The sequence below is a fragment of the Panicum hallii genome, chromosome 7, assembly GCF_002211085.1.
Source record: "Panicum hallii strain FIL2 chromosome 7, PHallii_v3.1, whole genome shotgun sequence".
In the NCBI taxonomy this organism is placed as follows: Eukaryota; Viridiplantae; Streptophyta; class Magnoliopsida; order Poales; family Poaceae; genus Panicum; species Panicum hallii.
The window spans coordinates 34,943,800-34,960,031 of record NC_038048.1 but is presented as its reverse complement, the minus strand read 5'-3'; the positions used below and the strand labels follow the sequence as shown (position 1 = coordinate 34,960,031).

Here is a 16,232-nt window from a genome sequence, read left to right as displayed (position 1 = left end):
TGGAGAACTTCTAGAGAAACTACGACAACCCGGTCACTTCCGGACACCTGTTCGCCGTCAAGCAAGGGCGGACTAAAACGCTGAGAAGCTTCTTGAAGCACTTCATGCACATGAAGTGTCAAGCCAGCAGCCTCAGCAAAAGGACCATCATCGACGCCGCTCAGGAGGGGCTGCGGCACGGTCCCTGTGCTCTAGGCTCTCTCGACACCCGTCGCAGAGCGTCCCGGAGCTCATGCGCAAGATGGAGGAGTACGCCAGGGCGGAAGACGACGAGCTCCATGAAGCCCAGCTGGGAACACGGAAGAACTCTGGAGAGCACCACCAGAAGAAGTCGGAGAGGAGGTTTCAAGACGCCTTCTGGAAAGGCCCTGGGAGCGCGAAGACTCCAAGAAGAGGAGGGACGCCATCGGGAGGTGCACGCCGTGGAGGATCCTGAAGCAAGAAAGACCCATGAGAGGATCGGAAGAGGGAGAGGTCTACCGATGGCCAAAAACCGTTAAGCTCCCGGAACGTTCGATCCCGGAACGACCCCCCGTCAACGCGAATAGACTCCAATTGCCCCTATTGCATCATACACGAGCATCAGGGCAGGCACACGACAAGGGAGTGCCCCACCATTGACTCCTGCAAAGCGGAGGCACGCATGGAAAGGGGCGACCATTGACAGGACAGTCCTGCACAAGGCTCCAGCGTCCCCGATGGCATGGATGGTGACTCCTCCGCCTCTGTACGCCCCCCCTCTCCCCCCCCCGCACAGCGCCGTTCCATCACCTTCCGATGGCACACCCACCTTGCAGCCCCAAGCGCCACCGCCGCCGCTGGCACTCAAGCAAGAAACCCTGCCGCGAGACGTACAACATGTTGTGGGCGCTCATCGAGTCGTGTTGCCCATCTCCGGAGGATCTATGCAGCAGGCGGGCTCCAAGCGCCAGCGACGAACATACCTGCGGGAGGTCCAACGCGTCGTCCGGAGGGAGAGGACGACCATCCCGCGATTCGCGGCCACCCCTATCACTTTGACCGAAGAAGACCGCAACACACTCCTCTACCCACACGGGGACGCGTTCGTCATCTCCACCAATATCAATGACACGGAGGTGCAACAGATCCTCATCGACAGAGGCAGCTCCGCTGATCTTCTCTTTGCCTCAGCCTTCAACGCCATGGGCCTCTCCCGAGCCTCCCAAACCCAAGCAGGGACCCCGCTCCGCGGGCTCGGGGGGAGGGCAATCGAATCCCTTGGGCAAATCGAACTCCCAGTCACCTTTGGCTTTGAGGAGTTCGCTCGAACGGAGGATATCATGTTCGATGTGGTAGACATCCCGTACCAGTACACCACCATCTTCGGGAGACGCTCCTCAACACCTTCTACACCATCCCTCATTACGGTTTCCTATGCATGAAGATGCTGGGTCCCCAGGGCATCATCAAGGTGCTCGGTGAACAGGAGCTCGTGTGGCTCATCGACCCGGGACAGCGGAAGGTTAACGAGCTAGCTCCGGAAGTGGAGGAGGAGAGCTCCTTCCCCACTACAACCCATTTCATCCCTCGCGTCACTCCAGAATCTAAGGGGACGTCAAGGGTGTCCCGCTTCGGGAAGACCAGCCAGAACGCCTTGTCCAGCTTGCGATCGATAGTTAATCGGACGCGTCCGCTTCGGGCCTCTCTAAATCGTGATGGGCCAAACAAATACGGCCTCCACCACTTTGATCAGAATGCTGAACCTGACACTACTGTTAACAGGCACGGCACAAGATCGTGGCTTCTGAACATCTCGTTCATCAGCATCAATCAGGTCAGCAGAGAACTACTACTCTGAAATCAGAATGATGCATGAGATCACGGCGACGGCAGATCGGACTGATGTCGGCGATATTGGCCGTCTAGCTGAGCTGAAATGAAACAATGCGATGCGCGCCACGTCTCCTGCTGACGTGGTGCACGTTCCTTGCCATGTCTGTTCACTAAAGCTCAAACAAAAAAAGGATAAAGAGGGTTACCATGGTGTATCCAAAATACATACTGCGGTATGATATTTTTTTGTTATTTTCTCCAGGGTCTAGTATATATATTACTAGCTAGGTCATGCTTGACGGACATCCTTGGGCTGCGGCGCCTGGGAACTGCAATTTTTCATCGGCCTTTCATCTCCGGCCTGGACGGTCCTCAACTCCAGGGGACACACGCACTGCCCTGAAATGCTGAGGAATTTAGCATATTTCAGTATCAACTGTCGAGCATATTTTCATCGGCCTCTCGATCATAGAGAGAGAGATTGGTACTGTTATAACAGCAAAATTTGACAGAACAGTAGTTTTGCACCGCTCAAACTGATGCTCATTACACCTCAAAAACTCAAGACTTGAAACAATCTCTCCAATCCTCCAGGCTCCAGCATCCAGCCGACAGACAAGGGTGTAACTCGGTAGCTCCAAGAGCATCACAGACAAGGACCAGCAGCAGATGGCCCTCTCTCTCTTTGGTGACCCTCAGACTACAACCGCCTTGACTCGCCTGTACACATCCTCAGGTCTGAGAAAAGAAAAGTGCATGCATAATTTAAATGCACCCGTCCAATATATTCTATTCTGCATACCTGTAGTGGAGTGAAGGGTAAAGAAAACCTACAAGCCTGACATGTTGAAGGTGAGCATAAGATTCTTCACAACATCAGCAAGAGATTGGTACTTTTTCGAATATTTTTCAAGCTATCGCTCAACTGACGGAAGAAGCATGGAAAGTTTGTTAACCCTCCATCCAAAGAAAACTCAGGTATGCATTAACCTATGTGACAAAGTGCCAAGATCTTTACCCATGTTACCATGTGAATACTTAGCCATTGATGCCACTGAGATGTAGAATTCCAATCCAAACCTCCATTTCCTAACCCTGAAGTGAGAAACCTTCCCATGATGAGCCCTTTTCATGTGCCAATAGGATACGATTAATGTAGCCCTCAAAAGATAAGCTCCCACAAGTTTGGGTCGCTGGGACTTTTAACCTGTCATGGAGCTCGAATAGTTTGGAAGGACCACCACTGTCAGCCCAGTACTCAAGCAATGACTTGTCCCTATAAGAATAATGCAGAGCTGCTTCATATTCTCTCCATGCGAGTTAATGCACGCATCGGTACTGGATGCGTTCTACATATCAATCTTTTTGAGAAACCGTGATACGCCTAATGAAAGGGTTGGAAGGGAGTAATAAGCAACATTTTTGCTGGTATAAATTTGAAGTTGAATCATTTAATGGTATATATCTAAAAGTTTGTGGATGATAATGAGCATATTTAATACTCACTCCGTTCGAAATTGTAAGTTGTTTTAGCAAATATATTCTACACACGCTTGTAGTTACTTCTACATGTGTATCTCATGATATAGGATGTATATGACCTAATAAAAAATATGTACGAGGTGTATGTGATCATACTAGACCATCTGTGATGGTATATACGTTGGGTATGTGAACATATGTAGAGTATGTTGACATACTTAATTTTATATACTAGTACTAAGGTATAATAATATATATTTAAAAAATAGGGATGCTTTTGAAAATTTTCGTATATATCCCTTTGAAGTATCTTAGAATAAGTATATAAACATACTTAAAGTGATAATGAGTATGTGAACATACGCACGATGATATACTGATGGTGAGAGTAGCTATACGCAAGTGTATAGATAAAACTCAACCTCTCTCTCTATATAGAGGGGTGTTTGGTTACAGGGACTAAAGTTTAGTCCATGTCATGTCAAATCTTCGGATGCTAATTAGGAGGACTAAACATGAGGTAATTATAAAACTCATTATACAAATGGACGCTAATTCGCGAGATGAATCTATTAAGCCTAATTAATCTATTATTAGCACATATTTACTGTAGCACCATATTATCAAATCGTGAAACTAATTAGGCTTAATAGATTCATCTCGCAAATTAGCCTCCATCTGTGCAATTTATTTTTTAATTATTTCATGCTAAATACTCCTAATTGGTAATCAAATATTCGATGTGACAGGTACTTCCGTCGAATGTTTAATGTTTAGGTGAGTTTATTTGGGGTTTAGTCAATTTGGGATGCTCCTCTGTGCCTTGCGGTAGCTTTATTTTATATTTTTCTTCTTTGTTCAATTTATTAGGATTAGTTAATTAGTTGCTCTGCAACTTAATTGTTGGTGTAGAAATTTTTTTATAGAATATTTGGCTGATAAGACAACATAATAAAGATCAAATTCTGTCTCATTATCTGGCCACTCAATGCATGTAATCGTTCTTTTTGCTTGAAAGACATGTCATCTTCTTCAGTTCATCATCTTTATAATCTTGCTACACAGATGATGACGCTATTGTGATTAAGATGGAATTCTTAAGTTGACATAAGCTGAGGGGTGGAAAGAGAGTTGAGTCCAGTTCTTCATAAATTTAGGAGAGGTAACCTCACCATATCAAAGATGCGGTGCTCATACTCTAGCAAGCCAGCCAACCAAATAATAAGATGTAAAACCAGTCTTACCTTATACAGCCAAACCAAACACTAGGCAATTGCATGTTGTGCTAGCCTGGGTTGGGCTTAGCCTGGCTAGCAGGCTGCCTAGGCAACCAATCACTACCGTATACTTAAGCCAACAATCAGACCAGCTATCCGCCCCGAGGACATTATCGTCAATTCCCACACACAGCCCAAACTCCGAAGCAGGAAATGAAACTGCCGCAACCGTCTCACCGTCACCCATACGCTACTACCCACCAGTCCCTGACAACCGGGCCAGAATCTAATCCGTCCCCCCACGTCATTGTCAAGTCGCGCCAAACTGTGACTCGGGTCGGCAAGCGTGTAGAGCGGAGCGCAGTCCCGGGAGGAGCAGCGACGAGCTTCACAATCTCTGACACATCCGACCACCTCCGTCCCGTCGCCTCGCCGCCGCGACGGACGACCCCGAGCCCGACCCTACAAATACGCCCGCCACTTCGCCGCGTCAGCCGCCGCCACTTCCCGGATCCCGATGCCCCGCACCCAGATTCCATCCGCTTGTCGCATCGCTCCCCTGTTCCTAATCCTAGCTCGGGGCCTCTGACGGGGCCGAGGAGCCAAACCCCCCGCCCGCCCTAGGGTTTGGGGGCGGATCGATCCGGCTAGGGTTCGGCGGGAGCGGTCCAATGGCGGATCGGGAGGAGGACGAGGAGCTCCAGATGGCGCTCCGCATGAGCCTCCAGGGCTCCCCGCCGGCGCAGCCCGAGCCCAAGCGCAGCAAGCCCCCGCCCCCCGCCGCGGAGTCGCCGGAGGCGGAGGCGCGCCGGAAGCAGCGCGAGCTCATGGCCGCCGCCGCCGAGAAGCGCCTCCGCGCGGCCGGCTCGCCGGCTGCCGTCCCGGTGGCGCGATCTTCTCCGCAGCCGCCGCCGCAGCTGGCGGTGGTGGAGCCGCCCCCCGCCTCTGAGGCCGCCAAAGAGGAGAAGGCGGAGCCGGAACCAACCGGCGTATCTATGGAGGAAGCGAAGGAGGTGGAGGTGGAGGAGGGGGAAGAGGAAGGGGAGGAGTTGCCTCCAGATGTCGCTGAGAAGCTGTGGGCAATGGTGTTCGGCGAAGGGGTTTCAAAGGCCGTCTTGGCGCAGTGGAGCAATCAGGGCATCAGGTGAGTTCCTTTGGGTGTGACTATCCTTGTCGCATGCGTGTAAGCTGTGCCTTGGTGTGTAGTGTGTAGATTTGGCTTTTGGCGCAAGGCATTAGTAGCTTTATTCTGGTTGCTGGGGCTAATAAGACTGAATCCTGATCAATATGTCTCTGTTCTGAAGATGTAGCCAGTCTGCAACAAGAGTGCAGTTTGCTTGTTCATGTGATCTGTATTTCTGATGGATGGCATGCTGATGGGTGTCTTAGAAACAGTAGGACTGAAGATTTATGCGCTAGTGAAAACTAAGGGGTTGGGTTTAGTTCTCTGTTATGAAAAGATAATGAGGTGACTATTGTAGAATATATGGGAAGTAGTTGTTCCTGTGTAGGTCTGATGATTGGAGGCTGTGTGTATCTGAGTTCCGTTATGCTTCTACCATTGGCATGCAGGAATGCTTAAACTGCACTAGAGTCTAGGTCTAGTTAGAATCGGTGGAGACCAGAGCTGTTGCATGTCGATAACGACTCCCATCCATTGCTAAAATATGAGGCATGCACTTTATCTAGTACACTGCAAATACAGGGCATGCATGTGAACGCCACAATCTTTTTTTTTACTGCTTTGCCCTTATTTATTGTTCTCTGCATTCAGTATTTATAGTTAAATATGTTCCTAGTATCCCTCGTTCCGTTAAATAAGGCAATTAGTCAGATGGTTCTATGATTTCATTAGCTTCCTTATCTGGATATTCGTCCCTGTTTTTAATATGTAGTTAATTACTTACGAGCTGCTATTAGTTAAAAATAATTTGTCTAGTAGTATATTGCTGCAAATACAGGGTGTGCACACGAATGTAACACTGTTTTTACTGCTTTGCCCTTATTTATTGTTCTCCCCATCTGGTATTTATAGTTAATATGTGCCAGTATCCCTCCTTCCATTGAAACGGCGTTTTTGTCGGATGGTTCAACTGTTTCGTTAACGTCCTTTCCTCATCTGGAAATTGGTTCCTTTTCTCTGTATGCAGTCAACTACATATTCTTGTCTAGTATATCTGAAAATACAGGGTGTGCGTGCGAATAGAAGACTGTTTTTACTGCCTTGACCTTATTAGTTCTCAGCATCTGACATTTACTTATTTTGTTACATCCTTTCCTTATCTGGAAATTGGTTCCTGTTTGCAGTATGTTGTCAACTACTTATTCAATGTATGAGCTGCTATTAGTTTGATTTTCCGTTTTTGAGTATGATTCTTGGAGCACAAAGGTGTACTCTGTAGTTCCCTACATGCTACTCGAGCCTAGCAAGCTGAAACTAACATGAGATCTTAAAGGCGGCTCTGTTAGTATTTTGAAGATCAGAGCAACTGGGTTTTACAAAGTAGCATGCTAACTTTAAGTAATTTCTATTGGTGACATTTTTATCCAAGTACCAACATTTTCGATCTTGTGCCATTTGTTGTATGTGGCTATGTGCACAAAGTTGCGTGGATATAAAATAATGCCAAACATATTATGCTTTTAACTGCAGACCTGCATGCTACAGCTAGTCTTATTTTTGTTTAAAATGCACACAGGTTTAGCTCTGACCCAGAAACAACTATGGGACTTGTACAACATGAAGGAGGTCCATGCGGTGTCTTAGCAACTGTGCAGGTATGACGTTCCTTGCTTTTCCTAATAGTAAAATTCACAAGCGACTCGTTTAATTGTTTTGCGGTGCCATCTAGGTCCCTAAACTTTAAAATGCAGATCTTGGTCCTAAACTTATTAAGCGTGTCACTTGAGTCCAAATACTTGCCTATGTGGCATGCCTCAAGAACTGGTAAATCAGCATGAACTTAGGAATGTACTTGCTAATTAGGGAGATTTGGATCTCGAGTGGCACACTTAACAAGTTGATGGACCCAAATCTGCATTTTTCAAGGACCAGGGACAAGTTTAAGGGCCACCAGTCCACCACTGCATTTTGCTCTTTCATAATTCTAATTATTTTTTTTGTAGTCTGTGGGTATATATTGGGGCGGAAAAGCTTCCGTTCCCCGATCTTCTGCTCAAAATTGCACTATGGCTTGAAATATGTTCTTTTTGTACCATGTGGTCTCTATGCTATTATTTTTTGTGGAAAAGTTTAATTCATTTAATGCATTCTATTCTAAATATCTGAAAATGGTAACTAGTAATATTCCCCTTTTGCCAATGGAAGCTACAACAATAAATCTTTTGGGTGAACTACCTGAATATTCACAATGGTATAATCCTCCTCATTCAACCCTTTAGTATCTTTTAGAGCCATACTGATGAAACAAAGTGCAAAAATTCTGTGATAATCTGAAATCCAGACAGATATGCCTTCAAGAGATTGGTTGATGCATTCAATTGTTACATCTAATTTTTTTTAACTTGAATGGCTTATCAAATATTTATCCAATTATTTGTATGAGCTCACTTTGATCTGATTTTGAATTTTCATAGTTTCTAAAAAATCTATCTATCTATTTCGTCCCCTATTGTGAAATTCCTTTTGCTCGTTGCAACCTTAACATTTCTGATGGTAACTTTTAATTTGTTTTCAGGCTTATGTCCTTAAATATCTTCTGTTTTTCTCTGATGACTTGAGTAACCCAGAGGTCAGTAACCCACTATATACTCTGGGACAAAGACGCTTTTATCAGAGTTCTTTTGCTGCGGGGGATGATTTTTCGTCTCTGACCAATGATAGAAAGACAAGGTGGTTTCCTGCTCCTTATAATGGTTTTGATGTCACTATCTTATTGCCACTGTTATCTGTTCGATGTTTTGTATGAGCCACTATTCTTATTTCTTACTTATATGGATCTGCTGAAATATCAGCATTTGAATTCAGTGATGAACATAATTCTTTGAATTAGTTCTCTACTGTGAGTCTGTGATAGCTCCATTCTCCCAACCAATGCTATAATTCCATACAGAACACTTCTAAAAGACATTTATTTATAATTATAGTAACACCAGAAATCCTATGTATATTTTATTTATTGAGACTACAAATGATTTCGCGTGTATGTTGTACTACATGATGTACACTCCATAGGATATACATGAATGCCTCGATTGATAGTTTTCTTTAGACTAAAATAACTGCTATTAAAATAACTGCTATTAACCTTGTTCTTTGTAGAGCATTGGTTCATGCTATGGTGGAGATTCTATTTTTATGTGGAACTGGGAAAAGAGCTGTTGTAACATCCATTGCACGTGTCAATCGTGGAGTAAGTGGATGTGGTGGTATTCAGTTGATTATAAGCTTTTAGATACTTGGATGTGGCTGATGCTCTTATGAAACTTATTGCAGAAAACCGAGGCAGTTTTGGAAGGGCTTTCTGTTGAATCAGCAATGGATCTGCAGAAAGTTCTTAGAACAAGTACATTTACCTCAAGGAAGGATGCATTTGACATCCTTTTGGCTAACATTCCTTTGTTTGAAAGTCGATTGGGAGCCATGCTATTTCTTATCTCTGCTTTGCTCTCGCGAGGATTGGTACGTGTTTGTCAATGCTAAAGTTCCCAACCTTTTTGTATGTTATGTTTTCTGGGCCCAGCTACATTGCTATTTTTGAGATCTAGTAGGTATATGCTGGGTGAACAAACTAATGGCCAATGTATGTTGATAAGAGTAAATTATGGTTCTGTATTATGGTTGAAGTTGCTTATGGAGTAATATTACACCAGAAAAACAAATGAATTGCTAGAGCCGATGTTTTAGAATTTAATGACATGAGTTCAAAATACTGTTGGCTACTTAGTGGGTGCTTTTGGGATTCTTTTTGGGTGTTATATGCAGTTCGTAGATTCTCGATGGCTATTGGCTAGTTATTCTTTTTTGTCAAGAGAGAGAGAGAGATGGAACAAATGGCTCCAAGTTATGCTTCCCTCCTTACTCATTTCTTAGTTCCAGTAGAATTTTTTTTGTCACTTGTTTAAGTGCTTATTGACTTGTTTATCAAAGCATGTCAACACTATCTTCATTTTCTAACCATGTATAGTTGTCCTCTGAACACAGGAATATATCCAAGCAGACAGGGATGATCCAAGCCAGCCATTGGTCACTGCTCCATTTGGGCATGCCTCACAGGTACAGATATAATTCTTGTAAATATATTCCTTATTAGATCAGACATGCCATAGCAGTTAATAGTGTGGCTACTCTTGGAATGTCACTGGTAACTTTGGTACAAAATTTAAGATTTTATTTGTTAGTACTATCTGTGTTACAAACAATGAAACATTCTGTTCTGTACTTAGTTTGCACATTTTTTTTGCATACAATTTTGGACAAATAAGATATGTGTACTTTTATATTTTTCAGGAAATTGTGAATTTATTACTCTGTGGAGAGGCTGTTCCAAATGTATTTGATGGCAAGATGGACCTTGGTGGTGGCATGTCCTTGAAGGGCATACCAAACAATGTTGAAGTCGGTTTTCTTACCCTCCTGGAATCACTAAATTTGTGCAAGGTTGGTCAGTATCTGAAGTGCCCAAAGTGGCCGATTTGGGTTGTGGGAAGTGAAAGTCACTACACTGTCCTTTTTGCCCTAAACCCCAATGTTCAAGAGGAGAATGAGCTGGAAGAGCGTGAATCCAGAATAAGGCGGGCTTTTGATGCACAAGATCAAAGTGGAGGTGGAGGCTTTATCAGCGTTGAGGGCTTCCAACAAGTCCTCAGGGATACTCACATAAATTTTCCTTCGGATAAGCTTGAGGACCTATGTAATGCTGGCATTATAGTATGGAGTGAATTCTGGCAGGCATTGCTGCAGTTGGATAAAAGGGCCGGAGGCATGAAGGATCCAACTGGCCTTATGGGGAAGAAGCAATTTACCATCTTTCACTTCAATGGAATTGCCAAGTCTGTGCTGAATGGGAATGCAAGTGCAGGTGGCTCAGTTCCTATACAGAGACCCAGGTTATGCAAGCTAAATGTCACTGTTCCCCCAAGGTGGACTCAGGATGAGTATCTAGCTGATGTTGTAAGCGCATCGACCAGCGGCAGCAAGGATGACAGTATTCTTTCTCTAGCTCCACCAGTTCAGACATCTCAGCACGCGCCATTAGTGGACTGCATTAGGACACGGTGGCCACGAGCGGTTTGTAGCTGGGCTGGAGATGTGCCAAGTATTGTCTGACACTGTGAACCTTGCACTAGTCGCTGTAGCTATGTTGCTCATAATCCCATTCCGAAGAATCTGCTCGGAGCAGGTTGTTTGAGCTTCCAGACTGTTCATGCCCTACAATGAGGAAAGATGTTCTGGTGTTGTAATTGCTCCGGGTTGATGAGTATAAGATTTTTTTCTTCGAAATGAGTGATGTTTCAATGTGTTATTTTTATCAGGAACCTGAATATTCTTTTTCCCCTTTGTTGACATTAGATGTATACTTAACTTATGAATATGTTTCAGTCTTGGGGGTAATTCTTTCTGTACACAGATAGTTTTGTTAAGTTTTCATTTATCTGACACAGTGCGTTGGCTAGCCAGTCTGGCTAATGAGCAAACGAGGACTAAACTGTTAATGATATCTTATCATGCTTTAGCCCCCTTGGATGTTGTGCTTGCTTGTCAGTTTGAATCTGCTAATGCAATGCAAGTAGTTTTTTTTTACTCCATGCGTTTCATATTATTATTCTAGCTTGTCCGTAAGTCAAACCTTTCTATGTTTGGCAATGTTTCATAATATTTGTGTTTTTAGATAAAGCGTTAGAAATATTTCTAAATTGAGCTAATTACAAATTGTTGGACCAATCTGCACTCACCGACCAAGTTGTTGTATGGTGGCTATAATTTACTCTAAAGAAAAGAATAAAGTAGTTCCATTTCAAGATTCTCTCCAGTCATCCGTATTTATCTTACACCCTTCTCTCTCACAAGGATTTTTAGGAGGGGCACCCTGTTGCCTTTTGTTTGCTAGAGCTCATCTAGGACTGTTTGGTTATCTGCTGACTCACTTTGGATGATTGGATATATTCATAGTAAAAAAAGGATTTGTTATTGATTGGATTCCTTCGTTAACTGTATGGGTGGGTCTAAATGTACTGATCTGAAATTTTGTTGTCATCACTCATTATCTGGCAACAAGATACAAGTCAGAATGTCCAATGGGGCCTTCATTTGTGATTGCAAACAAAGTTTAAGGGCCTTTGGGAAGAAGTAGCTAAGTGGGTTGGCCAAGTCGAGTGGTTGCAACTTGCAACTTTCAGCCTTGTTGGTGCCACCTGCTTCTAGTTGCACAAGCACAAGTGTGTTTTTGTGAAATGTGCGGGCTTTATTCTTCGGCCACAGTTCTTGAAGCTAACCTTGCACTTGCATTTGCAGGTCAGCAGGGACTTGTGAAAGAAACACGTTGTGGCAAAATTAGTTTCATAACCACTATTAAGGCCTGATATGTACTGCTTTCTATACTTCAGGGGGTAAATACAGATCATAAAAGTAGAGGGTTCAGTCTAGTCTTTCATGGAAGTAGAAATGGGCCAATTACACATCTGACATGTTTATACATAACACAACATAAATGCTAACCTCACTGCTGATAAGTCTGCCTGGCTGAAACCCTTAGAACTTTAAATATTTTTGGTAAATCAAGGCTGAACTCCCGCTGAATGAGAGCCTCCTGCAATAGCTTGAAGTAGTCTTGGCATTGGAGGAATGTCAAGTTCTACCAAACCCTCGAGAATCTGAACCACTTCACCCATCGTCGGTCGATCGAGCTCATTGTCTTGGACGCACCAAGAAGCAATCTTACAAGATCTTTCGGCTTCTTTTAGATTGAAATCGCCATGCAATCTGTGATCCACCAAGCTTCCAACATCTCCTACAAGAAGCTTGCTTGCAGCTTGCACAGGGAAAAAAGTATCATCATCACTGATAGTGGTATGTTCTCTATGTGAGTTCCTCCTTCCTGAAACAATTTCGAAGAGAAGCATTCCATAGCTGTAAACATCAACTTTTGGTGTGATGGCCCCTCCACTGATCCATTCAGGTGCAAGGTATCCTATGGTTCCTCTTATCGTAGTCAAAGCCCTGCTGAAATCCCTTCCTAAAAGCTTTGCCATTCCGAAGTCCGCAATCTTGGGGATGAATGACTCGTCTAGAAGTATGTTTTGGGGTTTGACGTCACAGTGTATAATGCAATCTCGACAGCTCTCATGCAAATAGGCTAGTCCTCTAGCAATTCCTAGAGCTATTTGATACCTAGTACTCCAGCTCAAGGTCTGAGCATCACCTGGGAATAGATGAATGTCAAGGGAACGATGCGGCATATATTCATAGACAAGCAATTTGCTTTCGCTGCTGCAACAGAAGCCAATTAGCTTAATCAAATTTATATGTTGGATAAGCCCAATTGAGCTGACTTCAGATCTGAACTGTTTCTCTCCTTGATATGCACCGTCGAGTCTTTTCACCGCTATGGTTGTCGAATCGTGCAGAGATCCCTTGAATACTGAACCAAAGCCGCCTTCGCCTAGCTTTTCTGAGAAATTCTTAGTTGCACGCTGCAAATCAGTATATCTAAATGGAACAATTCCATTACCACCTTGAGCATTGTTCAATGTGAAGCTATACCTTGTCCTCTTGTTCCACCAAATCATTAGTGCCAGTGCCAGAGAAAACAAGATGGCAGAGCTTGCAGTAAGGCCGATGGCAATCGCCATTTTTCTTGCACCGCTTTTCTGACCTTTCACCTCTTTTGCAGAAAGGCGAAGATGTAGAGTTCCTCCACTAGTACCAGTTATGTCATTACACTGCTGCTGTTTTACATTGAATAATTCGTCGTGCCAGACTAAACACCCTCCATTGCCATAGGAATATGCAGTACAAGAGCAAATATTTAAGCAAGCTGCTCCACATTCATCTGCACTACTGGTTGCAGCTTCTATGTTCTGGGCATTAGGAGGTAGCCTAACACATGGCATGGAATGGAATTTGTCGGTTGAACTTCCTGTGCTTTTGTTGCTAACACAATCCAATGGAGTATTTCTCATGCACCCACTGGTTCGATCATCTAGCTCCCAATCCTTTGGCGATCTTATGGAGAAACCCTTCATGCAGTTGCAGAAAAGAAGCGCATTATCATAACAAACTGTGAAAGGTCCACATACAGCATAGACATCACACTGAGCTTTGGGTTGAGCATAGCTCAGTAACCATTCCTGTGACCTCTCAAGCCAAATGAATGTCTTTGTTCGACCTGAGACATCCAATACAAGATAGAGAACGGTTCTTTCATCCAGTAAGTCGTAGGTGAAGTACTTCTCTTGGTCATTGTCGACAAATGTGAAATTGAAAAGAAAAGGTCCTTGCATCTCTGGCACAGAGGAAAAGTATTGGCCGTTCCATAACCCGCTGAACCAATATGGTATGGAAAAGCTCAACGACGTGAACATATACTGATTAGCGCCATTTGGGTCTAAAAAAAAACTATATCTTCCAGGAGCTAGGTCGATCGAGTTCTTCCTAGAAACAAGACAGCGGTTCAGACCTGTGACCTTGTCCCAACCAAGTTTTGCACCGGGGAGTAAAGTATCTGTGGGATAGTCAAAGCTCTGCCAGAGCACATCAGATGAGTTTGTGGAGTTCTGTAGAATGAGATTTCCACTGTTCAGTAGTACAGCTACAGTCTTGTTGGTCGTGGTATTTGCTTGTGTGGACCAGGCCATGGAGCTGGTGGCTTGATTCAAGATGACAAGGTTGCCATCATCAGAGATTGTAAGCTCAGATGAGGTGTGATCCGTGAGTGGGTTGTCAATGTTCGCAACCCATAGTGGAGTTAGTTTTGGAACTCTGTTGAACCAAATTCCTAGGTACCAGTTCAGGGTGGTTTGGGAGGACTTACTGCCCGTCTGGAAGAATCCGAGTGCGAACTTGCCATTGCTGGAGACGAGCTTTTCACCGCCGACAAGTGCTTGACCAGGTGAGATGGTGCCTTTGGCAGCACAGCATGATAGGATGTATAGGGGCAAGAGAATTCTGCAAAGGATGGGGGAGAGAGGCATGGTGAAAGACAGGGGAAGCTGGATCAGGTAGGGGTTTGGTATAGCACGGCTACATATGGTTGGTGAAGAAGTCAAGGCTTCCCTGGAACCATGGTCTGATTCTTGCTGACAGTGATACCCATCCTTTATTTACTTATCAAGTGGCTGAACGAATGTGGAAAAATGGGCAACTCTGGTCAATATTTCTTTGGTGTCTTCTGTATGATGTATGAACGCTTGTGCCACAAATTACATGAAAAATCCTAATTATTGTAGTATATGATTACTAACCGGTGCGTCTTTTTTCTCCATTTTGACCTTTCTAGAGATCGTGCTCCCATCTAGGCATGGACCTGTGATTCAATTTTTGGTTGGTGCTAAGGCTCACAGGAATGTGTGTCAGCATCTGGTCATGGCTATTCGAAATTGGCACTGACCATGAAGGTGCTTTGGCCTGTTAAGCGGAGGTCGCATGTTCAGCGAGGGCAGTTTCCGTGGAGCACTGATGTTTGTTCCGTACTCCCATCTGAATTACGTTAGTTCTTGACTCTTTTAGCTTGAACAAAACTTTCAAAGCGGTTAAAAGCCTAGTTCGAATAGCCTAGTTCTCCCGATCCCGCTGAGACCACCGCATCAGGTAAGCCAGGCCTCCATCACATCCAGAGCCTAGACCCCCCGAATCGGCACCCCGCCGCCACGGAACGCCTCGGCGGCCTCCTCCGCCGTTGAGCCATCCCGGTACACCCCAGGGCCCACCACCGCTCCGTTTCCGAAATGCCCTGGAAGAGCCACCGCAGCACCGTCCCCAAACCTCTCGGGAGGCCTGGCCAGGATGCTGCTGCACTTGACGCGGTGCCGAGAAAATCAGTATTAGCCTCCGTCATTTGACTAGGTGCTGTCGCACATCGTTACTTCTCAGGAATCAAGCAACAGCCCGCAAAACCCGATAAATTGCATTGGGGGGTTATCAGGTATGTAATTTGCCCCTTTTTTTACTCCCTTGTGGAAAATAAAATAGCTTTTCTGTAATTGTAGTCAATTCCTTTTGCTTCTCAGTCTAGTTAGAATTTGGGCACAAAAATCAACCAAATTGGAGCAGAAAGCCAGAAATGATGGAAGCCAAGGCCTTCCTCAAGCATATTGAAGCCTATTATGATGTTTACATGTCACCCATCGACTGTTAATATGGCCACAGCCCACAAGTAGCTGCTCTGGCTACTTCATGTGACACTGGTATGCAACTTTCACCTGTCACAATCAGCTCTAATCTCTCTCGTGTTTCTGGAAACCTGAGTTCATGGACATTTATTGCAGCTCACAAGTTGATATAGTATTTTTTTTTATTAACTGCTTACCTTACCTTACAGTCATATAGGAATGCATATACATCATATTTTGTAAATTGAGAGTCAGCTGTCCGGTCTTTTGTTCACTAGGACCTCATGTATTTCTTTTGGTTGTTTTGTGACTCACTTTACATGAGTGGATACATTCATATTAAAAGAAGGATTTCTTCCCAGATTGGCAGTTGTAGATGGAATTTTCTTTGTTGACTGTGAGTAGATGCTACATATGGACTGATCTAGTGTTCTCTTGTGATCTTGTCTA

At 44.4% G+C, this 16,232-nt stretch overlaps 2 protein-coding genes across 2 annotated transcripts; one reads left to right on the top strand and one right to left on the bottom strand.

Annotated features, from left to right (window-relative positions):
• Positions 1-4,846: 4,846 nt before the first annotated feature.
• Positions 4,847-11,193, top strand: LOC112899778 (ubiquitin carboxyl-terminal hydrolase MINDY-3). The gene is made up of 7 exons (XM_025968383.1): positions 4,847-5,637; positions 7,193-7,271; positions 8,192-8,346; positions 8,776-8,866; positions 8,950-9,135; positions 9,658-9,729; positions 9,964-11,193. Exons 1-7 carry the CDS (start codon positions 5,165-5,167, stop codon positions 10,780-10,782), a joined length of 1,875 nt encoding a protein of 624 aa, XP_025824168.1. The 5' UTR covers positions 4,847-5,164; the 3' UTR covers positions 10,783-11,193.
• An 831-nt stretch (positions 11,194-12,024) lies between these two features.
• On the bottom strand, positions 12,025-14,875 carry LOC112900275 (G-type lectin S-receptor-like serine/threonine-protein kinase At2g19130). Its single transcript, XM_025969078.1, has one exon. It carries the CDS (start codon positions 14,643-14,645, stop codon positions 12,231-12,233), a length of 2,415 nt encoding a protein of 804 aa, XP_025824863.1. The 5' UTR covers positions 14,646-14,875; the 3' UTR covers positions 12,025-12,230.
• Between the last annotated feature and the right edge of the window lie 1,357 nt (positions 14,876-16,232).